The following is a 24988-nucleotide window of genomic DNA, read 5'->3' as shown; positions in this document are numbered from 1 at the left end:
TATATCCGTCGTAGCTTCTCTCCTTGGGCTTTTCCATTGTTGCTAGTAGATAAGAAGGATGGCTCGAAGAGGATGTGTGTCGATTATCGGGAGCTGAATGCAGTTACCATCAAGAACAAGCATCCACTGCCCCGTATTGAGGATCTCTTCGATCTGCTTCGAGGTGCTCGTATATTCTCGAAGATTGATCTGCGTTCAGGTTATTTTCAGCTGAGGATCCGTCCTGGGGATATTCCGAAGACGGCATTCACTTGCAAGTACGGGCTATATGAGTACACGGTCATGTCCTTCGGCTTGACTAATGCCCCGGCTTTCTTCATGCACTTGATGAACATGGTTTTCATGGATTATCTTGATGTCTTCGTGGTGATCTTCATTGATGATATTCTGATCTTCTCCAAGACAGAGGAAGAGCATGAAGAGCATCTGAGGCTAGTGTTGCAGAGATTGAGGGAGCACCAGCTGTATGCTAAGTTCAGCAAGTGCGAGTTCTGGATTGACGAGGTTCCATTCCTCGGTCATATCATCTCCAAGGGAGGTATTGCAGTTGATCCAAGCAAAGTAAAGGATGTGCTCGAGTGGGAGACACCGCAGACGGTGAAGGAAGTCCGGTCATTCTTGGGCTTAGCAGGATATTATCGGAGGTTCATTGAGAATTTCTCCAAGATCGCAAAGCCTTTGACTTCCTTGCTAGAGAAGAATGCGGCATTTATATGGACCGATGAGCGTCAGATGGCCTTCGATGAGCTGAAGAAGAGGTTGACAACGGCGTGTAACACCCGGTTTATAAAAGGACATAAACCGAGCAATCATATACGTGCCAGGATCAAGTCACACGTATATACAATAGAATGAATAGTATATCACAGCACATATCACGTAAAAAGATATAATAAAGCGAATACGAATTTTATTTATTATATTATTGACAAAATGTCTGATACAGCGGAAGCGAAGTACAAATACGAAGCCTCTCGGAAGCTGGGCGCCACAGGGACGTCGACTGGGAGACGAACGCCTAGAAGTCCTCGTAGTCCTGGTAGCTCTGAGTGAACTCCCTCGCGTCGGCAGGAACTGAGCAGCAGTAGAGTATCCCAAGAGGAAAAAGAGTAGAGTAGGCAAGAGTGAGTACACAACTTGTACTCAACAAGTATAACACAAACTATGAGGCTCTAGGTTGGCTGACTGACTGCATTAGCTTTTAAGTCTTGGCAAAATTTTATTACAGCTATTTACTACAAGTTGATGAATTACCATAAACCCAGTTACATATTAATTAATCAAAATTAAACATGTTACTACTGAGAACCAAACCACAACCACCAAGGTAACCCCGAGAGGCACCCCCTCGTCGGAAGGAGCTAACCCCACTAATCAAAAGGAGGATCTGGGCCGCTCATGACCGTGAGCACGGCTAGTATACCAGTTTTACACTCTGCAGAGGTTGCACATCTTTACCCACAAGTCGTGAGCTACGCCAGTTGTTCATCACACTTTCTTAGGTGAGATGACTAGCAAACTCACTACGAGGCTGTTACAAAGGACACGCTGGTAAGGTGTAACCGCTAAGGATTCAGGCAATGCAACGATGGTACCCACCTCGAGGGGTGCGCACACCAAGCCTCGTAGCCTGGGCACCATTGAGGCTCGACTCCCCTCTTGCCCCGTCGGTAAGTTACTCCCGAACCAAAATGGCCTAATTAGTAAGCCAAGACCGTCCCATTCCAGTCTTGTGGTAGCGCTGTTGTCCCAGGTTGTCGCTCTATGAACCGGTCCTTATGGAGAGTGGCCAACCAGGCAGTAAGCACCGTGCTGGCCCCCTAAACCATGTTTCTAACAAAACCAATTTTTAACGAGAAGTGAGCCACTCAAGCCACACAGAGTGCCACTCTCAGAATTAAGTTGCATATACCATTAATCAAATTAATTAAAAAGGACCATTATGTGTTATAGCGCGGCACCTAGCACAACTAACCAAAATGCAACCCAAGGATACATATAAAGGATATAAAGTGGCTAGGGAAGTCCTTATAGGCATACAGTATTAAAATACAGTATGAAATTGTATTTAAAAGTGATAGGTTGTTCATGTTACACTTGCCTTCCTCGTACTACTCCTGCTGCTGAAAGCTGCTCTGAAGATGGCTCCTGGTACAGTGCTGATGCTCCTCCGGTAGCTCAACGTCTACTCACGAACACGTGGTCAAAAACAAGTACAGCACAATACATACAAGCAAACAAAGGCAAACACTAAGAAACAGTACAACAATACATGAAAACAGCGTACAAAACTAGGCTAGAACTACTCTACGCGTTACAACGATCGCGTGGATATAAAGAACGCTTAAAACGGAGCTAAAACGCATATTCTAGGCTAAAAACAAGGTTCAGGGACTAAACTGCAAGAAAACTAAGGTTCCAGGGGGTTTTCTGCAAAAACCGAGGACTAAAACGCAATTACCGGGTAGATCTAGGGTCTAACTCACAAAAGGACTAAACCTGGATGGCGGGTTCGAAATCTAAAAAGCTCAGGGTTCAAAACATAAAAACCAGGACTAAACTGTAAATACTTTTACACAGCTCAGGACGGCGGGTTAAATTCCATAAAGCGCAGGGGTTCTTTAGCAAAAAGGTCAGGCCGAACCGTTATGGGTGGCTTGAGGCTGTTGGATCTAGATCTGAGGGCCAGGATTAGATTGGTCCTGGATCTAATACAGATCGTCCACGCAAGATCAGACGACCAGGGATGAGCTGGACCGCGGGCGGCGGCGCTGGGTCGCCGGAGCACGGCTCCGCGGCGGTGAGCTCGCCGGGGAAAGCCAATCCGGCGCTCCCGGGGTCCGCTCGGGGTTCGGTTTAGCCGTGGAGCACCGTTGTGGCGTGCGTAATGCACTGGAGGCCACAGGGAGGCGGCTCGGGGCTCGGACGGGGTTCGCCGGGGTGAGAGGCGGCGCTGGATCGCCGGTGAACGTGCCAACACGGTTCTAGGCCTCGATTCGGGCTCGGGGATGGCCTACAGGCTCTAGTATCTAACGCAAAAGAGAGAGGAGGTGGAAAGGGTCCTCACCGTGGCCCGAATCGGGCGGAGATGAAGCGCAGCGGGGTTGGGGGTGAGGTACGGCAGCGCAGCGTGGACTGGCGTTCGCGGGGGAGGGCGCTGCCGGGGTCGAAGTCGAGGAAGGAGATCTCGAGGAGGATTCTGGCGCCAAGGAGGAGCTCTTGCGGTGCTTGCCAGGGCCTGGGAGGCGGCGGGGCGGCGTGGCCGCGGCGGTGTGGCCGCGGCGGGGAGATGCTCTGCTCCGAGCAGAGGCAGAGCTGAGCGGCTAGGGTTTGGGCGCGGTGCTGCGGGGCGAGGATGGGGGAAGCGGGGTCGTAGGGGGCGTTTAAAGGGGCGCCGGGGATCTCGGGGCACAGCTGCGGAAGGGGATCCCTGGCAGTTTCGCCGGTGATCTCGGGCGCGCTGGTGCGGTGGAGAAGACGGGGCCGACAAGCGGGCCCCGCTGGTCAGCGGCAGAGGGAGCGGTTCACGGGGGGAGAAGAACGGGTGACGCGTGGGCCCGCCCGGTCAGGGAAAGAAAGAGCGCGCGGTGCTGCTGGCTGAGGCGGGGCAGGCCGGGCGCGTGCGTGCGGGGTGCGCTCCGCGCGGAGAGGGGCTGGCAGGTGGGCCAGGGGGCGGTCGGTGGGAGCGGGCGCGAGCCGGGCTGGAGCGAGCTGGGCCGAGCGTGCGCAGCTGCGCTGGCAGGCGAGTGGGGCTGGCGGTTCAGTCGCTGAGGGGGGAGGCGTCGCGCGAGCGGGAGGGAGCGTGCGGGCTGAGAGCGGGAAAGGGAGGGAGTGGGAGCGGGCTGGGCCAAGGCGGGGTGAGGAAGTGGGCCGCCGGATTGGTGCTGGACTGGGCCGCGGAGAGACGGAGCAGCTGGGCCCGCGTGGAAGGAATTGGGCCGCGGGGAGAGAGGTGGGCCGCGGGTTTGGGCTACTGGGTTGGGCTGGGGTTTTCCTTTTCTATTTCTATTTCTTCTCCCTTTTTCTTTTTCAAACTACACCCAAACTAATTTGAATTCAAATCAAATTTGAATTTAAAACCTATACACTCAAACAGACAAATAAAACTTATGCACCAGCATGAATGCACAAATAAGTTTAAACCTAAAATAAATTTTAATTGCTTATGCTAAAAAATTAGATTAAATGCAAGCTAAGCAAATTAAATCCTTAGAAAAATTAAATAAACCAATTAAATTTATTATTAAATAGGAAAATTAATTTAGGGTGTTACAAATTTGAATTTAAAACCTATACACTCAAACAGACAAATAAAACTGCACCAGCATGAATGCACAAACAAGTTTAAACCTAAAATAAATTTTAATTGCTTATGCAACAAAATTAGATTAAATGCAAGCTAAGCAAATTAAATCCTTAGAAAAATTAAATAAACCAATTAAATTTATTATTAAATAGGAAAATTAATTTAGGGTGTTGCACTGCGCCAATCCTTACTCTGCCAGACCAGAGCAAGAGGTTCACGGTGTATTGTGATGCTTCGAATGATGGTCTTGGTTGTGTTCTGATGCAGGAGGGCAGAGTGATTGCTTATGCTTCACGGCAGTTACGTCGGCATGAGCTGAACTATCCCACTCATGATCTTGAGTTAGCCGCAGTTGTGCATGCTCTGAAGATTTGGAGGCATTACTTGTATGGGCAGCAGTGTGATATCTACATTGATCACAAGAGCCTCAAGTATATTTTCACGCAGAATGAGCTGAACATGCGGCAGAGAAGATGATTAGAGTTGGTCAAGGACTATGACCTGGAGATTCACTATCATCCGGGTAAGGCCAATGTTGTGGCAGATGCTCTGAGCAGACGAAGCTATCACAATATGGCCGTTGCTTTCCAGATGCCTCCAGAGTTATGTGAGGAGTTTGAGCAGTTGAGTCTGGGTTTCTTGCATCATACTTCGAGTGCAGCATTCGAGGTAGTGCCCACTCTAGAGGCAGAGATCCGGCAGCATCAGAAGGAAGATGAGAAGCTGCAGGAGATCCGTGAGTTGCTCAAGAAGGGCAAGGCTCCTCATTTCAGAGAGGATGATCAGGGTACCTTGTGGTACAAGAACCGGATCTGTGTGCCAGATGTGAAGGATCTCCGGAAGTTGATTCTGAGTGAGGCCCATGATACAGCTTACTCTATTCATCCGGGCGGCACGAAGATGTACTATGATCTGAAGGAACGTTTCTGGTGGTATGGGATGAAGCGTTCAGTGGCAGAGTACGTGGCTATTTGTGACACCTGTCAGCGTGTCAAGACTGAGCATCAGAGGCCAGCAGGTCTGTTACAGCCTTTGAAGATTCCAGAGTGGAAATGGGAGGAAATCACTATGGACTTCATTGTTGAATTGCCTCGTACTCAGAAAGGGTACAACTCCATATGGGTAGTAGTGGATCGTCTGACGAAGGTTGCTCACTTCATTCCAGTGAACACTACTTACTCCGGTGCTAGACTTGCTGAGTTGTACATCTCTCGGATTGTCTGCTTGCATGGTGTGCCCAAGAAGATTATATCTGACAGAGGATCTCAGTTCACTTCACGGTTCTGGGAGCAGCTTCATGATTCTTTGGATACGAAGCTACGATTCAGCACCGCCTATCATCCTCAGACAGATGGGCAGACAGAGAGAACCAACCAAGTGTTGGAGGATATGCTGAGAGCTTGTGCTATTTAGTATGGTACTAGTTGGGATAAGTGCCTGTCGTATGCTGAGTTCTCATATAACAACAGCTATCAGGCCAGTCTGAAGAAGTCCCCCTTCGAGGCATTGTATGGCAGAAAGTGCAGGACTCCTCTCTATTGGGATCAGATTGGTGAGAAGCAGCTCTTTGGCCCTGATGTCATAGAAGATGCAAAGCAGATGGTTCAGGCTGTGCGAGAAAATCTGAGGATTGCACAGAGCAGGCAAAAGAGCTATGCAGATGGCAAACGGAGAGACCTGACTTTCAGTGTTGGTGATCATGTATACCTGAAGGTGTCTCCGATGAAAGGAATCCGCAGGTTTAATGTCAAGGGGAAGTTAGCACCTCGGTATGTTGGTCCATTCAAGGTGCTAGAGAGGAAAGGCGAAGTTGCTTATCGCCTGGAGTTGCCCACCAGCCTCTCAGGAGTTCACGATGTCTTCCATATATCTCAGCTGAAGAAGTGTCTGCGAGTACCCGAGGAGCAGGCACCACTGGATGGAGTAGATGTGCAGGAAGATCTGACTTATACTGAGCATCCGGTGAAGATTCTGGATACATCAGAGAGGGTTACGCGGAACAAGCGCATCAAGATGTGCAGAGTTCAGTGGAGTCATCACAGAGAAACTGAGGCTACATGGGAGCGAGAAGATGAACTGAGGAAGACATATCCAGATCTCTTTGCTAGCCAGCCCAGCTAAATCTCGGGGATGAGATTTCTTTAAGGGGGTAGGGTCTGTAACACCCTAATTTAAATTTCAGCATTTTATAATAAAGTTAATTGGCTTTATTTAATTTTCTAAGGTTTAATGTGTTTAGTATTGCATTTAATACAATTTTGTTCCTCAAGTAATTAAAATTTTATCATAGGTTAAACTTTGTTGCTGCATTCATGCTGGAGCATTTATTTTATTTGCTTGGGTGCATAAGGTTGTTGAATTCAAATTTTGAATTTGAATTCGAATAGATTTAGTTTGAGTTAGTTTGGAAAAGGAAAAGAATAGAAAAGAAGAAAACCCAGCAAAACCCCAAACCCAACAGCAGCCCAACCCGCGACCTGGGCCCAGCTTCGGTCCATCCCAGCGCCCCGGCCCAACCTTTGCGGCCCAGCATACGCGGACGCACGGCCCAGCTCACCCCGCTCCCACGCTCTCAGCCGCGACGCCCGCACGCGGTCCCCGCCCCTGCCAGTGGCCCCCCTCAAGTCAGCCGCCTCTCACCCCGCGGTCTTCGCCCCGCCACTGACCGCCCGGGCCCGCTCGTCAGCGGCCTCCCCTCCACCTTCCTTCTTCCACCTCGCGCCCGAACTCCTCGGCTCCACTCCGCCTGCACCCCCGCTGCCCGTGGCCCCGCTCCGCCCCGTGCGCACGCCCGAGACCCACTGGCCAGCCACAACACGTCCTTCCTCCTTCTAGAAGCAGCAACCAGAGCCCGGGATCGCGCAATCCGTTGCCCGCGATCCGCTTTCCCCGCGCAAAATCCCGACGAGATCACCGGGGCTCGCCGCCATCGTCCAGCGCCGAGGATCACGGCCTCATCCTTTATTTGACCCCCCGCACATCTCCCTACGCCCTCACCTTCGCCCCCATTGCAGCCAGAGCCGAGTCACACCGTGCCGCGCCGGTTTCCGCCCCGAAGCCATCACCGCCGGTGAGTCCTCTCCCGAGCAATTGCTCGCCGCCGTGGGATCTTGGACCCCTCTGACCCCTTGTTCTTCTCCCCAGCGACGCCGCGAGTCGAATCCTGCAGCCCCGACGCCCGGAGGACCGCCGCAGCGCCCCTATCCACGAGCTCTGCCTCCGCTCCGCCGCCGGTCAACGTCGCCGACGACTCTGCCCGGTCTTCCAGGCCAATCTGCAACCTCGGTGAGCACCCCCAAGCCCTCCCCATCCTTTTTTGCTAGTTATTTTCACTAGTGGCGTGCCCTGTTGCCCCGACCCCGCGCGCCGGCGACCCAGCGCCGCTGCACCACGGTGAGCCCTCCACGCTACGCGTTAGGCCCCGTAGAGCGTGCCAAAAGGTGTGCCGCGACTTACGCGTGCGCCCTGGCCCCGTTGCACACACCTCCCAGCTTTGCCACAGCCCGAACGCGCGCGCTCCGGTGAGCCTCGCAGCGCAGACCCGCCGCCGCAGCTGCTAGCGCCTCCCCGAGCGCCGATTAGAGCCCAGGTGCATCACGCGTGTCGCGTAGACAACCCTAGACCCAAACCCTGGCCGGATTGACCCCGGGAAGGCCGACATTGGCTACTTCCGGTGATCCCCCGCCGCGGGAAGCCCTGCTCCGGCGACAGCGCCGCCGCCCCGCGCCCCAACTCTCCTGAGCCTTCAGATCCCGCATGGACGCCCGCGATTAGAACCCGAGCTGAACAGATCTGGGCCACCAGATCGAGATCCAACGGCCTGGATCCAAGGATACCGGTTCGGCCTGTCTTTTTTTCTATAGAGACCCCCGGTTTTGTTAATATCAACCCGCACTCCTTTGTAGTTCAAAAGTAATTGCCGTTAGGCCCAAAACTTTGCAAGGACCCCCCTGACCTTCCTAGAAATTGAACCCGCCGTCCAGCCCCTGTCCTTTTGCGCGTTAGACCCCAGATTTAATGTTTATTTACGTTTAAGCCCTCGGTTTTTGCAGAAAACCCCCTGGAACTTAGTTTTTCTCGCAGATAAGCCCCTAGAACTTGTTTTTGGCCTAGATTTTGCGTTTTAGCTCCGTTTTAGGCGTTCTTTATGTCCACGCGATCATTGTAACGCGTAGAATAGCTTTAGACTAGTTTAGTGTGCTGTTTTTATGTATTGATGTACTGTTTCTTAGCTTTTGTTAGTGGTTGCTTGTATGCTTATTGTTGTGCCTTGTTTTGGCCATGTGTTCGTGAGTAGACGTTGAGCTACCGGAGGAGCCCCAGTACCAGTACCCGGAGCAGCCGTCTTCTGACTAGTTTGAGCAGCAGCAGGAGCAGTACGAGGAAGGCAAGTATAACATGAACAACACCTATCACTTTAAATACATTTTCATACTGCATTTTAATACTGTATGCCTATAAGGATTTCCTAGCCACATTTATCCTTTATATAATTACCTTGGGTTGCATTTTGGTTAGTTGTGCTAGGTGCCGCGCTATAACACACTTGGTCCTTTTTAATTAATTTGATTAATGGTTTATGCAACTTAATTCTGAGAGTGGCCCTCTGTGTTGGCTTGAGTGGCTCGCGTCTCGTTAAAATTGGTTTTGTTAGAAACATGGTTTAGGGGGCCAGCACGGTGCTTAGTGCTTGGCTGGCCACTCTCCATAAGGACCGGTTCATAGAGCGACAACCTGGGACAACAGCGCTACCACAAGACTGGAATGGGACGGTCTTGGCTTACTAATTAGGTCTTTTTGGTTTGGAGTAACTTACCTGCGGGGCAAAGGGTGGTAAGCTTCAATGGTCCCTGCTCCTCCGGCTGGTCTGTGCTTGGTTTGCGCACCTGTGCTTGTACCCCCGTGAGGTGGGCCCCATCGTCGCCAATCCAACTCTTCGCGGTTACGTCTTACCAACGAGATTCTTTGTAACGGCCTCGTAGTGAGTTTGCTAGCCATCTCACCTAAGGAAGTGTGATGAACAACTAGCGTAGCTCACGACTTGTGGGTAAAGATGTGCAACCTCTGCAGAGTGTAAAACTGGTATACTAGCCGTGCTCACGGTCATGAGCGGCCCAGATCCTCCTTTTGATTAGTGGGGTTATCTTCCTTCGACGAGGCAGGTTTCCCCGGGTGGCTTGGTTTGGTTTGGTTTTCAGTAGTAACATGTTTAATTCTGATTAATTACTATGTGCTACCAGGACTACGAGGACTTCTAGGCATTCGTCTCCCAGTCGACGTCCCTGTGGCGCCCTGCTCAGCTTCGGAGAGTTTTTTTATCGTATTTTGTACTTCGCTTCCGCTGTATCAGACATTTTGTCATTAATGTAATAAATAACATTCGTATTCGCTTTATTATGTCTTTTTACGTGATATGTGCTGTGATATACTGTTCATTCTGTTGTATATACGTGTGACTTGATCCTGGCACGTATATGATTGCTCGGTTTATTTCCTTTTATAAACCGGGTGTTACATCACTACGACAACTCTGTGTGCCTGAAAGTAGTGGCACAGTTTCCTGGATGCAATAAGTATGGCATAGATGAGCTTATGTGTCTCAAGATACCTGGCCTTTGCCTCGTGGAGGACTTCGCTGACATAGTAGACTGGCTTCTGGATGGTCCGGACCCTGGTTACCGGGTCCGACTCACCCTTGTCCACCACGTCAGGTCCTTGGGCCCCCAGCTGTTCTGTGGTCCCACTGGGTTGAGGCTCTTCCGGACCCCCATGTCCGGGGTCCGGACCTTCAGGCAGAGGTTTGGCTGCCGGACCCCCATGTCCGGGGTTCGGCCCATCATCCTTGGCCGGGGAGACCCTGGTGTCCCCCTGGTGGGCTTGCTCAGTCCTTTCTGCGACCAGCACCATGCTGACCGCTTCTGCAGACGCAGCAAGATACAGAAATAACGTTTCACCTGGCTCTAGAGCCACCAATATTGGCAGTGAGGTGAGGTGCTGCTTCAGCTCCTGGAAGACTTGTTCAGCCTCTTCAGTCCAAGAGAATGGACCGGAACTCCTCAATAGCTTGAAGAAGGGGAGGGCCCTCTCAGCCAACCTCGAAATGAAGCGGCTAAGAGCAGCCAAGGACCCAGTGAGCTTCTGGACGTCCTTGATGCGAGCGGGAGGCCTCATCGCCTCGATTGCCTTGATCTTGGCTAGGTTTGCCTTGATGCCTCGGTGCGAGACCAGGAAACCCAGCAGCTTCCCTGCCGAGACGCCGAAGACGCACTTCTCGGGATTCAGCTTCGTGCGTGTGGTGCGCAGTCGGTCGAAGAAAAGGGACAGGTCCTCAACTAGTGTTGACCCTTCCTTAGTCTTGACTACAATGTCATCGACATACACCTCAACTATATCTCTAATTAGATTACAGAAAGTTTTGCTCATAGCTCGTACAAATGTGGGTAAGATATTCCGCAGACAATATGGCATGACAATATAGCAATAAAGTCCATCCACAGTTACAAAAGCAGTATGCTTCCTATCCTCTCTAGACATCTGTATCTGGTGGAAACCAGAGTAAGCATCTAAGAAAGACAAAAGGTCACACCCGGAGGTGGAGTTCACGATTTGATCGATACGTGGAAGAGGATAGGGATCTCTGGGACATGCCTTGTTGAGGCTGGTGTAGTCGATGCACATCCGAAGCTTCCCATTGGCCTTTGGGACGATGACCGGATTGGCCAACCACTCGGGGTGGTGGACCTCCTCGATGAAACCAGTGTGTAGCAGCTTGTAGACTTCTTCACGGATGAAGTTCTGCAGCTCCACAGACTACTTCTAAGGTTTCTGGCACACCGGCGCGGCGTCGGGGTAGATCTTCAGATGGTGCTCGATCACTTCCCTGGGGATCCCGGGCATCTATGACGGTTCCCAGTCGAACACATCCACATTTGCCTGGAGGAAAGTGATGAGCGCTTCTTCCTATTTCTCCTCCAGGTTCCCCGCGATGCGGGTGGTCTTGGAGGAGTCCACTCCGACCTGCATGGTCTTCACGGGTACATCGTCCGGGTCGGACGGTTGAACCCTAGGTACCGTGGTGGGTGCCTTGGCTCGTGAGGTGGATGGGTCCTCCTCAGTGCGTGCAACCTCTGCCGCCAAAGCGTGCAGTTTCTCAACTGCAGCGACGGCAGCGGTGCGGTCTCCCCGCACGGTGAGGACAATGGCAGGGGAAGGCATCTTCAAGACCAAGTACCCGTAGTGGGCAATGGCCATGAAGCGGTAGAGCGCCGGCCTGCCAATGATGGTGTTGAACGGGAGGTTCACCTCCGCGACATCGAACTGGACGCTCTCTGTGCGAAAGTTCTCCTCGGTCCCGAACGTGACCGGGAGAGCGATGCTCCCCAGAGGGAACACCGGATGTGGGCCCACTCTAGAGAATGGGCGAGAGGGAGTCAGCTTAGACTCCGGGATCTGCAACTGCTTGAACGCTGCATAGCTGATGACGCTGAGGCCAGCCCCACCATCAATCAGCACGTGATAGAGCCTGATGTTGGCTATGACAGGGGCGGTGACTAGAGGTAGTACACCAGCCCCGGCCATGTTCTCCGGGCAGTCAGATGGCCCAAAGGAGACGGTGGTGTTCATCCACTTGAGGTGGGGCGCTGCCTTCGGGACCCCCGGCTTCACCGAGAGGACCTCTCGGCGAAGGGTCATCACATCCCGCCGGCAGACAAGCTCCCAGCTTCCACCGTACATTACGTATAGCTTTTTGCGGCGCTCGTCGCCGTCAGAGTTGGAGTTGTCGGGGCCGTACACACCCTTTAGCTCCCGAGCGGGGGATTGGTACCCCAGCTCCTTGTCGACGGCAGCGGCCTCACCGTTGGAGGCTTTCTCCTTACCAGCTTGCTGGCGAGGAGGAGGTGAGCCGTCCTTGGAGGACTGCTCACATCGCCCACTGATCCGCTTCGCGAGTTTCTGGATCTCGCGGCAGTCAGCGGCGCTGTGGCGAGCGGTGGGATGCACTGGGCATGAACCTCCATTGCCACCCTGCGGGCGCGAGCGCTTGCTGTTCGTGTTCTGGCCCCCAGCATGAAGCGTCCCCTCATAAGAGAAGAATTAAATGTGATACAAACATTAGTCCTAGGAGGCTGAGGACACATTTATTACATCAGATGGTTCATCACCGTACAATTCTACACGGTAGTGAGCAGAGAAGCGCCACTATCACGAGGATTACAACCCACACCCACACAATAATATTAAATATAAAAAGGAGGTCATCAGAGTCTTGCGCCATGCGGTAACTCCTGCGGGTAACCCTAATCCACAGGCAAGACTGGGTGCAAGACGGTACACTACTCGACGTCATCAGGAACGAAATCTGGATCTTCCTCTGTAAAGATTTAGAATGGGGTGAGTACAAACGTACTCAGCAAGTCCAACCACACCCACGGAGAGGGTATAAACAGAATATAATGCATAGGGTAAATCAAGGATAAGGCGAGGGTTTAATTTGCGGAAAGCAATATTTTATGCAGGGGTTCATTTGAAAGAAATCATTTTCCAAAATCAATTTTCTTGTACCGAGTAATACGAGGGGTTGATCCACGCAGGATCCAAGTTTTAAGCTGCTACCGGATTCCTCATCCGCCGTAGCACACGGCACAACTGCCGGACACATTTCCAAAACAACTCACACCAACCCATCCCACAATAAACACTAGTTATGTGACCACACCATAACTCGCTCAGTACCGTGGGCACGGCTATTCGAATAGATTCTTAACTCTGCAGAGGTGTGCAACTTTACCCACAAGCGGGGTACCGCAACTCGATCACCTTAGTGTCGGTGCAGATCCCAACAAAGCCATTACCCACCTTAGCTAGACCTGACTAGCCATCACGGGATGCACCAAGGGGTCATTGACCTATCACAGAGGTTGTAACCCGGGCATAAGTCACACAAAGCTAATCCCTTCTACTTGATCACCCGTTTCTCTCAGCTCTCCTGATGGCTATCAGACTAACTAGTGGGGTTTATGCTAAGCTGTTGCCCATACAACGGTCGAGTGGTTTGCACGATAGTGGAGCTAGATGAGATGACACACCAACTCGGTCCTTAGTGGTGACAAGATGGATATCTCCCTTCCTTGCCCAGCCACACAGGCACAAGCACACCAATCGGCAAATCATACAGAAATGCCACCCATCCCGTCTAAACTCATCTTTCGAAAATTCCACTTTTATCCCTTCCCACACACACACACACACCTTTTCTTTATAAAAAACAAGTTGTGTTGTGTATAAGATCCTAAGCGTTCTAGCAGCGATTAACGTCCAAACAAAACACATTCAGACATTAATCTAGGTGGTCAAGGAATGGTTATAACAAATCAAGGGGTGGTTATCCAACCGTGTTTTTTGCAGGCAAAACATATGCAATTTTGTAAAACAGGCCAATAGGTTGTGTTTATAAAAACTAGGACAAAACATACATCAAAGGATGGGATTGAACTTGCCGTCTTCGAAGCCTTCGGGGAGGTCCTGGTCGAAGCACTGTCCTTCGGGCTCGGGGTCGTGGAACTGGTCCTCGATCGCTGGCTCGCAATACTGCTCGTCAACAGCCTCTCCTTCGTTTACACCGTGGTCTACGATGCACACAAACAAACACACAATCAAGAAAAGAAATAAAAGTTTTATCGTTAAGCTCGAATCAGAAATAATTAAGATATGGAGTTCGGAGTAATATTTTCATTCGGTTTTCTAATGGCATAGACAAAATTATGTCATGAGTGGCGTGGTAAAGTTTTAGGTAGATCCGAGGTCGTTTGGCGCATGAAATGATAGGTTATATAAAGGTTTAGGGGTTAAATCAGCGTCCAGGGGCCTATTTGTAATTATATTTAAGAAGGCAAGGGCTTGGTTTGTATTTTAGAAACTATTTGGGTTATTCTAAAAAGGGTCAGGGGTTTATTTATAATTATGTTGCATAGTGGAAGGGTTTGTTTGTGAATATCATAAAAGGCAGGACTTATTTAGCAAAAATGGCCAAAGGGTGGAGGGTTCTTTCTAGAATAGAGGAAAGTGGAGGGAGTTTTTGGCAAAACTGCCATCTCCTTCCTCTCCCCACGCAGAATAGAGGAGAGGGAGGGGGTGCTCGACGCCGGCGCCAATTCGGCGCCCTGAGGGACGGCGGCGGCCGGGGATGGGGGCAAGAGGGAGAGGGGATCGAGGGGGTTCGATTCCCCCTCTTACCTCGAGCTGGGGTGGAGCAGGGAGGCAGGCGCGGCGGCGGAGCAAGCTTATGGCGGCGGTGCTGGAGCTTGGGAGGAGGCGCGGCTCGTGGTGGTGGTGGTTGCGGGGCTCGGAGGCGGGGCAGGGGCCTCTTTATAGCCGCGGGAAGGCGGTGGGGAGGGTCAAGCGCGGCGGTGGCGGGTTGGTGCCGTCCGGAGTGCGGCGCGGAGCGCCTTAATGGCATCTGCGCGGCGGCGCGGACGGCGCGGACGGCGAGGCCAGGGTGAAGCGATGGCTCGGCAGCGTGCGGCCACGTGGGGGAGGGGCCGGGTGCTGTGCGGCACAGGCGCGAGCGGCGAGAGCGGGGCGTCAACGGCGGGCGGCCCGGCGAGCGCTCGCAGGGGGCCGAGGCGGTGCGTGTCGCGGTGCGGGCAGGCGCGCACGTGGCCAAGCCAGGGAGGAGGGTGTGCGGGAGCGTGCGCGCGGGCAGCGACGAGCTGTGCAGCGCTGCGCGGCGGAGCAGGACGGGTCAGCGGCGAGCGGCGCGGCGATGCACGTGGGGAGCAAGGGCGAGCGGGACCGGGGCGGCGCGGCCGCGTGCGCGCGAGTGGCGTGACGCGCGGGGGGCCGGGAGCAGCGTGTCGCGGCGGGCGGTGCGGCGTTGCGGCCCAGCGCGCCGGGCGTCGCGTGGGCGCGTGCGCGCGTGCGTGGGCGCGTGGAGGCAGCCGAGGGTGAGCGCGTGCGGGGGTGGGGAGCGTGGCTGGGCGGAGCAGGAGGCGGCCGGGGTCGTGCGCGCGGGAAGGAGCAGAGGAGGGAGAACGAAGGAGAGAGGGGAGAGAAAAAGGAAAAGAAAAGGAAAATGGAAAAAGGAAAAAGAAAAAGAAAAGGAGGGGAGAGAGAGAGATGGAGAGATTCGCGCCGCGATCGCGGCGCCGGTCGGCCACGCGCAACGTCGCGTGCGCGCGCGGACGAGGCCACAGGGAAGCGGTCGGGGGTTGGAAATCGGACACTTGGAACAGAGAGAGATTCCGGAAAATAGGGTTCGGGGTTTATGGGGGTTTTGAGCTCAACGATGAAAGTTTTGCAAATAAATATTTTTATCGCATGTTTTAATTTGGTTGATTTTTTTCGGTATGCCACACAGCAGCTGCTGCTACAGCAGGTGCTGCTGCTGCAGCGACTGGGGCTCCAGCTTGCGGCCCCCCGTGTCCGCGGTTCTTGTTCTTCTTCTTCTTGCCACCGCCTTGGACGGTTGTCTCGGAGCCACCGGCCTCGGCGGCTCCGTCTTGGGGGGCTGAGTGCCATGCGCGGCCCTCAGCGGCCCTGGCGCACTTGTCGGCCAGGGAGAAAAGCATGGTGACGCTCTCCACATCATGCGTCGCCAGCTTCTCGAGCATCTTCTCATCACGTACCCCCTAACGGAAAGCAGTAATGATAGATGCATCAGAGATACGAGGAATGGTACCCCGTACCTTGGTGAAGCGCGAGATGAAAGCCCGGAGCGTCTCTCCGGGTTTCTGCCTCACAGTGTGGAGGTGAGCCTCCACGCCATGCTGCTGGTACGCGCTGGCAAAGTTCGCAGTGAACCTCGCGCAGAGCTCCTCCCAGGAATGAATCGTCCCAGGGGTGAGGTTCATGAGCCAAGTCCGGGCTGGCCCAGTCAAGGCTACATGAAAGTAGCTCGCCATGACGGAGTCGTTGCCACCAGCTGCTGTGATGGCGGTGACGTACACCTGCAGGAACTCCGACGGATTAGTGGTACCGTCGTACTTCTCCGGTAGGTGCGGGCGGAACTTGGTCAGCCATGCCACCGCGCGGAGATGATCTGCCAGCGTGGCGCAACCCACCCCGGCCACCGGGGCAGCCGCCTGTATCCGGGCGTTTCCCGGAGGCTTGGGTGCCGCGACATCCAAGTCGACGTTGAGGTTGCGGCCCTCAATGTTGAGGCGGCGTTCTCGCGCCCTTTCGAGGGAGACGCGGGCGTCCTCACCCGCACGCCTGCGGTTGAGCTCCACCCGCAGGTCTTCTATCCGCGTGCTCCTCACCGTGGGGGAGCGCACGAACGACGATGCGCCACCCTGGCACCGGTGGTAGGGCACCACCGCATTGCCAGGCGGAGGCCGTTGCCCAGTCCTTGCAGAGCTGGGGGAGGTCTGAGCCAGATGGAGGAGACGGTCAACATCATCCCGCCACTGTCTCAGGGCATCTGGCGAAGCCGCAGCAGCCGGAGGGTTGCGAAGCAACTCCCTGGCTGCTGCCAGCGGCCCGCCGCTTGCAGCTTGTGAGGAGGCCCTGGATGGGCGCCCTGACTCCCGCTGGCGTGCGGCGTGCGCCGCTGCCACCGGTGGCTGCTCCACAGGCACAGTTGCCCCTGGCGCAGGGAGGCGAGAGGCGTGCGGCGCGGACGACGCCACACCCTCCGCCATCTCCACGTCGTCGCCGTGGTGGGAGTGCTCCACCACACGAACCATGGAGGCGAACTAGAGATGAACTAAATCTAGCAACTCCCCTGCCTGGCGCGCCAAATGTCGTTGTGTGCAAACCCACGGCCGGGTGGTGGAATGCACCCGCCCAAGCCCTAAGGGAGTATGAACTCGAGGGGTAGCTAGTCCTAATCCGATCTCCAGAGCAAAAACACAAGAACACGCAAGGGTTTAGAGTGGTTCGGGCCGCCGGAGCGTAACACCCTACGTCCACTATGTGGTGTATTGCTCGAGTCCTCGCGCGTGTGGAGGAGAAGGAAAAAATCTCTCTATCCTACGCGCACTCTCCCTTTTATAGTCCAAGGGGAGCACGTACAAAGGCGCTGCCTGGTCCCGACAGGTGGCCCCAGAGCAGTAGTATAAGATAATATACTGTACAGAGCATTAAGGCGTTGCAGGCGACGAAGATCTTATCCCAGGATTTCATTGCCTTGTCCGCGGGAATCTTCCGACCGGCGTGCTTTGCCCCGTCTTGTCGAAACGGCGTCAGGCGTAGCGTGCGGCGTAGCTTCCCGTAGCCTGCCGCACAGCTGAACGGGCCGTGTAGCTTGCGGCGTAGGCGACATGATGGAAAGAGCCGCGCTGTCGTGTCCATTTAATGCGGCAGGCGTGCTCTGCGCGGGCGCCGCGCAGGCGGCTGCACTGTGTACCTCGGTAATACGCGGTGTATAGTGAGGCCTGACAAAGGCTGCCCGCATGCTGCGGCGCCAGAGCACGCCTCAGCTACCCGCATTGAATGCGGTGGTTGGGCGAGTCTTCCAGCGGAAGCCTCGCGGTTGCGCCCGTGCCTGCGGGATACGTGGCACTCCCGGACCCTGCCCCGGCGGTATTTGGGTTCCACACGCGCGGGGGGTCCGGACGGACGCGAGGAAGTCCCGGACCCCCACTGGGGTCCGGGCCCTCAGCTGCTGGTGCGGAGCTTCCTTTACCCGGGGCCACATGGCGTCACCGGATCGCCTCCCATGCGGGGAGCAGGTCCGGGGCCGCTGGCCCGATGAGGTAAGATCCGGATCCCAGGGATCCGGCTGCTCCGTTCCTTAGGGCATAGTTAAAGATAACTATGCGAGCCCTACCTTGCTGCAGTAGGAGTGGGTATCCCTGCTACAGGGTACCGACATGCGGGTTGGGCGGTCTGTACGTGTTACCCGTATTAGGCCGCTCCAGCGAAGTGGGTTGAGATGGGGAGTTAAGTGGGCTAGCGGCGGTGTCCGGCCCGTTGGGTTGGTAAAATGGCCCGCGTCGTTTGCATCTTGAAGTATGGGTCGACCAATGTACTAACCTGGTAAGCAGCAATCGGTAGTGCTGAATTATCCCGAAGAAGTCGGATGATATCTAAGTATGGTAATCCCAGTTTCACCTGTCAAGTGAGGACCATGGTTATAGATGAACACATAAACACTCTATCTTCATAACAAGCCACTATTGTTATATGCAGCAGGGGTATTACTAGAAGAATGTCAGCTCCTTCTGCCTCATCTGCTGCAGTTTCTATAAGAGCTTCTCTGTAGTTGGCTGGGTTCATCTGATAACTTCAGAATGAAGAGAAAGCTAACAATTAATATCAACATATTTTTCTAGGAGGAGATATGTTGAGATAATAGGCAGGAAGAGCTATCAGCGGGCCAGGCCCAACTCCTTTTTCTTAGGGAAACTAGCCAGTCTTCAACATGCGAAGCAGTGAAGGCCCAGTATGTATACTGAAGAACAAAGCCTATCTACAAAGTGGGCTTTAGCGCCTACTCCATCTAGGTCCGAATTAGTTGTCGTTTAAAAAAAGCTACAAATTAAACTTTTTAAACTTATATACCTTTTATACTATTTAGTCTTGAATCTCGAAAGTCATATGCATATATTTGTCTTAATAAGTGCTTTTATAAAAATATAAAGTTTTGAATATATTTATTTATATCCTAATAAAAACATTGGTCAAATTTTTGTTTTGTAGACCATGTCAATGTCCAAAATGACAATTAATTTAGACCTGGAAGGAGTATGCTAGAAAAAAGAAAAGGAAAACGAATATCCTTCCTGCCATAGTTCATACTGTACATCCGCCGCTATTTGGTTTTGACACAACCTTTTTGTTCAGAGCCGTGGGATGGCCTAAGTGTTATTACTCCTATATTTGTAAAAGATCCATAGCTGGTTGGAAGCAAAATAAAGATATAAAATCCATGATTGCATAATTGAATGGAAGGTTAAATTGCACATAAATTTTCCTCTGTATCCTCTTTGTTATAGGTTCACACAATCACACGTGTTTCTTGACGTGTACTGTTTTCCTACGCGTATGAATACAGGTAACGTATGCCTACGGGCATACGGCTTGTAAAAAAAAGCAACCGAGATAATCGGGGAAGGGAATAGACAAAAAAAAAGGAAAAGGCAAAACGGAGGCCGACGGACGGAGAGCTAAGGTGGGGTCTACATGTCAGGACTCAGGAGAGACCCGGGACCGGGAGGTAGAGATATAATCGCCCTAGAGCCTTCCAGTTCGATCTAGTCGCGAACGCGACTCGCGAGTCGCCCCATCTCACCTTCCCACCCGCCGCCGCCGCCGCCCTTTTCCACTCCGTTCGTCCCTCCCTCCATCCCTGGCTCCTCGACGCGACGAATCTGCGGGCTGCAGATCAAGGTATGCATCTTCTCCCCTAACATCTTGTAGCAGCTCGCACCCCCTCGTCTACTCTCGTTCCCCCTTTTTCTGATGGGCGTGCAACTCGCCGAGATGAAGGCTTCCCACTCGCGTCTGTTCGGCGATACTTACGATTTGGAGGGGGAAATAGAAACAAAAATCTTTTTCCCCTCTCTCTCCTAACGCGCTATACGCGCAGCCGCGCACCCTCCTCGCCGCCTCGCCGGAGGAGGCCGCTGCGGTTTAGGGTTATGGTCCTAGCGTGGGACACCCGCGGGTGTAAATATGTCGGGGTGGGGCTCCTGTGGCAACCGCTGATCCGGCGTTGGGTGTCACCGTGACTCCGTGAGGTGTTGTGCACGTTCGTTTTGTGGGGCGGCCTTGGGCGGAGGCGGTTGAGCACGATGAACATGGTGGTGGAGGATTTGCCACCGCCGGCTGAGTTGATATGACCACGCTCAGCTATTTTATGCTTGGCCTGCGGTCGCCTCTGCCGATTCTTTGCAGCAGGAATGTACTCCCTCCGTTCCAAACTGTGGATGGTTTGATGTTCCACCTGATTCCATTCTATCTAGTTGGTTCACATCATAACTGAACGTATCAGGTATGAGAATGCTACAAGTTTCAGGTTTCTCCACGATGCACCTGGACCTGATTTAATACTATGCGGGGAGCCATTGTGCTCCATTCTGTGCATCTGTAGCTTGGTTACTTTTGAAATTGACCTAATTTTGTTAACTTGGTAGCTTCTCCCAATCGCGACTGTACATCTTGATTTACTACTTCAAAATCTTGTCTATGGGCATCAATAATTATGCGTGACCGATCCTAGAGTTTTTTGTTTGGCAATGGATCCCCTTTTAGACAGGCAAGAGTGTAGAAATCTTTACATCCTTAGTTGATACAAGATCCCATGTATGCAATGTGTTTTTTATGGTATAGGAACTGATATCAAACTGTACTTTTTTTCAGGATACATCGCATCACACTTCGAAGTAAACCATGGCTCTGTTGGCATCCACTACTGTCCCAGAAGTAGAGCTGAAGATGGACAACAACGTGCCCCATGCTATTAAGCTAGTAATGGCAATGTCGTCGGCGTCGCCGGAATTGACGGTTGGGGAACACAACAAGAAGTTGATGATAAGCCGTTCTACGCTGTGGATACTTGCTGTCTACAGGCCATCTGTTTTCATTCTCTTCTCAGCAGGAACCGTCTACGCCACTAGGGGCTGGGACTACCAATGGTGCCTGCCAGTTGCCTTGCTGTCCATCTACCAGGCGGCGGTGATGTTCGCACTTGGGCACCTGGCCCTCTTTGTGCCCCGGACACCCTTTGCGGTGTGTGAAGCTCTCGATGAGGTTGGTTTCAAGGAGATTGGCTTGGGTGTCATCATCAGCTCTGCCATAGTGGTACTCTTCTTCTATAACCAGCCATGGGTGTTGGTCACCTGGGCTGGTCTTTTGGCTGCCCTTATAGCCGCTGTCCTTAAGTTATGGCTCTGCCTTGTTCGGGTGTACGGAAATGAATTAGACTCCTAGTTAGCTAGGTGGTTACCTTGCTAGCCGCTTGCTTATTACGTAGTTGAAAACCACCTAGGCAGCTAGGTGGTTATCTTGCTTATTACTTGAAAACCAGATGCTGCATGTGAGTCAATGTGCAAGGAGTTTGTTGCCAGCTTTGTAAAACTATGAATACTCCCTCCGTCCCATTATGTAAGGCGCGCACGTAATTTAAGATTCAAACTTTAAAAATTTTGACCTACAATTAATCTTGTTTGATAAAAACTTCATCTTATAACAATCATATCATTGTATTCATATTTAAAAGTAGTTTCATGTAACTATAATTTTGTTGATACAAACATTATATTATAGGAGATATTATGAGTCAAATGTTATTATTGAAGACCGTGCCAAGTTTGACCACGCCTTATATACTTGGATGGAGGGAGTAAGTCTGAAACTGTGAATGCACTTGGGCTCATTTTTCTTCCTGAGCAATACAGCGTATAGGCTTGAATACCAGCCGTCGACTGATGTGCCGCTTTATTCGGGTTGTCATCTTGATTGATTGTTGGCATGGGCCCAAATTAGTTCTTTTTCTTCTATCGTTTCAGAGATAGGAACACATGAATATGGTAAAGACCTTCTGTCAATGTCATCAACCATTACCCTGCAATGTGTTTTGTTCTTTATTTTCCTGACCTACTCCGAATTGTTATCCTACTTCACCATAAGAGTCATAAATGCTAAGTGATTTGTACTTAAGGCCTGTGATCGATGTATGTTTATCTATTACCTGTTGTTGCAATTGCTTTATCATAAGACCTTTCAGTTTGGCGACGCAAAGCATGGTCTGCTTTTGTTCACTTGAGAAGGTAGTCGATGCCTCTCTTTTTTCTTTCATCCTACTTCAGTCAACGTGTTCTGCATAATTCTATGTACATAGGAGCATTGAACGCTTAGATAATTAGACATCTAATTGTTTTACACCAAATAAATTATTAGCTTTTGTCAACATGCAAGATGATGCTTATTCATAGAAAAGAATAGTATTTACATTCTTATGTGACCCCTTAATTTTAGAAACCAAAATAAGATCAGGCTTTGATTTCTCAAGAAGGTATTCAGTGCCTGTTCTTTCCCTTTCACTACAGCTCCTACCATCTTTATTTCAAAGTATGAGTTCACTTCAAACTATATTTGAAGTCTGCATGTTCAATAATACGTTCCTGTATTACTCTATTTTTTGGACACATGCATATCCAACCACCTGCCTCCTTTTCTACTGTCCATACTTATAAGATCTTTTTCCCTATATGTTTATAATCTAATTCCCTTTTCTGTTAAGATCGTATGATATTATTACTTGACCAGTCTTTATTTTTTGGCTGTTGCTATAAGTTCCATTGAGCTATTACGGTTTGTAGTCTACTGCTTTTCTAGCTAAAACATGTATTGATGCACTAATCACCTTCCTGTTTATGCATTTGTTGTCTTGCCATGAGCATATGCATTTGTTGTGCTCACTTTAGATTTCGTTTGGTTGCTTCTACCAGTACAGATAGGGCCTAATTGGTTGCCTGGATATGGCTCAGCCAGGCTCTGCAGATACAACCTGCGCATGATTGGTTGCCTGAACCAACCGTTGGGCCTGGCCCGTGCGGTGCAAAAAGGCCCTCTGGCCCCTCTCAGCCTGGCTCGGTAGATACGGGAGAAACGGTCGTTTCCGCGCGGCCTGGCTGGCTCGGTAGATACAGGAGAAACGGTCGTTTCCGCGCAGCCTGGCTCGGGCGAGCGCAGCGAGCGCACCAACGCGTGTAAAAGGTGGCTGGCCGTCTGCATATTCAAGCAACCAATCACCATCTCCCTTTAACCTGTCTCGAACAAACCTTCAACCAATCACACTCACCATGCATGCGCCGGGCCTGGCTAATCGGGGCCTGGCTCCCTCGTGCGAACCTGGCTCGGCAGGGAAACCAACCAAACAGGCCCATATAGAACGACAACAAAACAACCAACTAGATTCTGGCAGCGCGTTCGCGGCGCCGTACGAGAATCACCAGCGCGGTGCCAAATCCGACCGCGCCGCCACAGCCGCACCGACGCGGCGTCGCCGTCGCCCCAGATAAAGCGAGGGACCGACCCGGCGCGACAGTGGCGGTGGCGGATTCAGACTTGGGCGCGTCCACACGTCTCGACCGACGAGGCGGCGGCGTCACCCATGTGTCGTGGCCGATGCGCGCGCAAGCACGATGGGCGAAGCACGGGAAGCGCCCCCGCCAGCGCGCTGCCCCGCAGCCCGACGTGCCGGCCCCAGGGCTCGGGGACCGCGCCCCGGGCACGTGCCCCGCCCTCGCACCCCGCGCTGCTCCTCTCGTCGCGCGGGCGGCGGCCGGTTGCGTGCGCGGCGGCGAGACGCACAAAGCCGACCACAGCGTAAATAAAAACTGGCGCTTGTTCTTGCGGATCCCGCTGTCCAGAACCCCAAAACTATTCGAAATCGCGTCCGCTGGCGCCGACTTCCTCGCGGATTGCCAGGTTCGTGGCGCGGCATGGCGCGCCCCACGCCTAAGCCGTGTTTGGTTGCAGGCTGTAAAATTTTTGAAAAGGCATCTTTATATATTTGAAGTATTAAACATAGACTAATCACCAAAATAATTACAAAACTCGTCTGTAAATCGCGAGACGAATGTAACGGGCATAATTAATCCGTCATTAGAAGTTGTTTACTGTAGCATTACTGTAGCAATTTAGCGTCTGATTACGGCCTAATTAGGTTCATTAGATTCGTCTCGCGATTTACAGGCAGCAGTCGCAATGCGTTTTTTATTTCGTCTAGATTTAAGTCTCCATGCAGGTGTCGGAAAAAAAATTTGGAATTTTGATTTTGGGAACCAAACACGGCCCTAGTGTCGAAATTGTATTTGCCCTGCTTAGGGGTGGTAAAGGGTTTAAGATTTTGAACTAGAAAATCTAAGGATCGGATTCTAAAAAGATCAAACTCTAATTTTATACAATTTTGAACTTAATAATCTAAGGACTCTGGTGGGCTGTGAAAAAACCACTAGGACCATGACCTATTACCACTCCAAGCCCTGCTCCATTTGAAAGTTCGAACAAAGTTTCATGGAAATCGTGGCGAAGGTAGCATCGTCCACCGTACATTCCTGCTCGCCGGCGAAACCATGCCAGGAAGTTTCATCCCTCCGGCATCAGATGAGTCCAGCCTTGGTCTATGGACTATGGGCCTATGAACTTTCCCTGACATTAGCCGGGAGATTTTCTAAACAGAGGCAGAGAAAATTTAGACCAGCCGCGGAGCTCTCGGACTCGGTCCGGCGCGGACAGAGCCGAGGAGGGCCTCATTTTCCGCCGCCGTGGAACCAGGAAGCCGTCAACCGGTCAGTCCATCTCGGCATCTTGAAGTGGTTCCACTGACCTGGTTCAGACGGATTACACAGAAAACATCAGAGCCCCTCCTTGGGACCTTCACTCAAGTGAGCACGACCGGACTCGTTCCTGCCGTCGTCGCGGCGGCTTCGCGACCTCCTCCGCTGTCAGCCTGCGCGGCTGGGCCTGACGGAGATGGGATCTCTGTGTTTGCAGTTTGCACTGACGTGAGATGCGTGGCCGCTTGTGCCCTGTAAACAACGACTGGTTTTGTACCTCCTGTGTTTCCATCTTACCGCCAAAGAGCGAGATAAAAAAGTGTATGTTACTACTAGAAGAGAGAATGTATAGCTTACGTTAAAAGACGCAAATATGGCCATGAACTTATATATCTGTGTTGATTACCCTTTCTTTGTTAGTTAGTTTGTTTAGAAATCCAGCAAGAGAGCTACCAGC

At 52.1% G+C, this 24988-nt stretch overlaps 1 protein-coding gene across 1 annotated transcript; it reads left to right on the top strand.

Annotated features, from left to right (window-relative positions):
• Positions 1-19502: 19502 nt before the first annotated feature.
• LOC120642399 lies at positions 19503-21424 on the top strand. Its single transcript, XM_039918909.1, has 2 exons — positions 19503-19636; positions 20609-21424. The coding sequence occupies exon 2, from the start codon at positions 20639-20641 to the stop codon at positions 21176-21178; it is 540 nt and encodes a 179-aa protein (XP_039774843.1). The 5' UTR covers positions 19503-19636; positions 20609-20638; the 3' UTR covers positions 21179-21424.
• The last annotated feature ends 3564 nt before the right edge of the window (positions 21425-24988 follow it).

This window comes from Panicum virgatum, chromosome 1K, assembly GCF_016808335.1.
Source record: "Panicum virgatum strain AP13 chromosome 1K, P.virgatum_v5, whole genome shotgun sequence".
NCBI classification, from domain to species: Eukaryota; Viridiplantae; Streptophyta; class Magnoliopsida; order Poales; family Poaceae; genus Panicum; species Panicum virgatum.
The sequence above is the reverse complement of the archived record's forward strand: the minus strand, read 5'-3'. Positions and strand labels throughout refer to the sequence as shown.

Bases quoted from the DNA above. Each gene is read 5' to 3' on its own strand.
- LOC120642399 (XM_039918909.1), top strand. From the start codon at position 20,639: ATGGCTCTGTTGGCATCCACTACTGTCCCAGAAGTAGAGCTGAAGATG.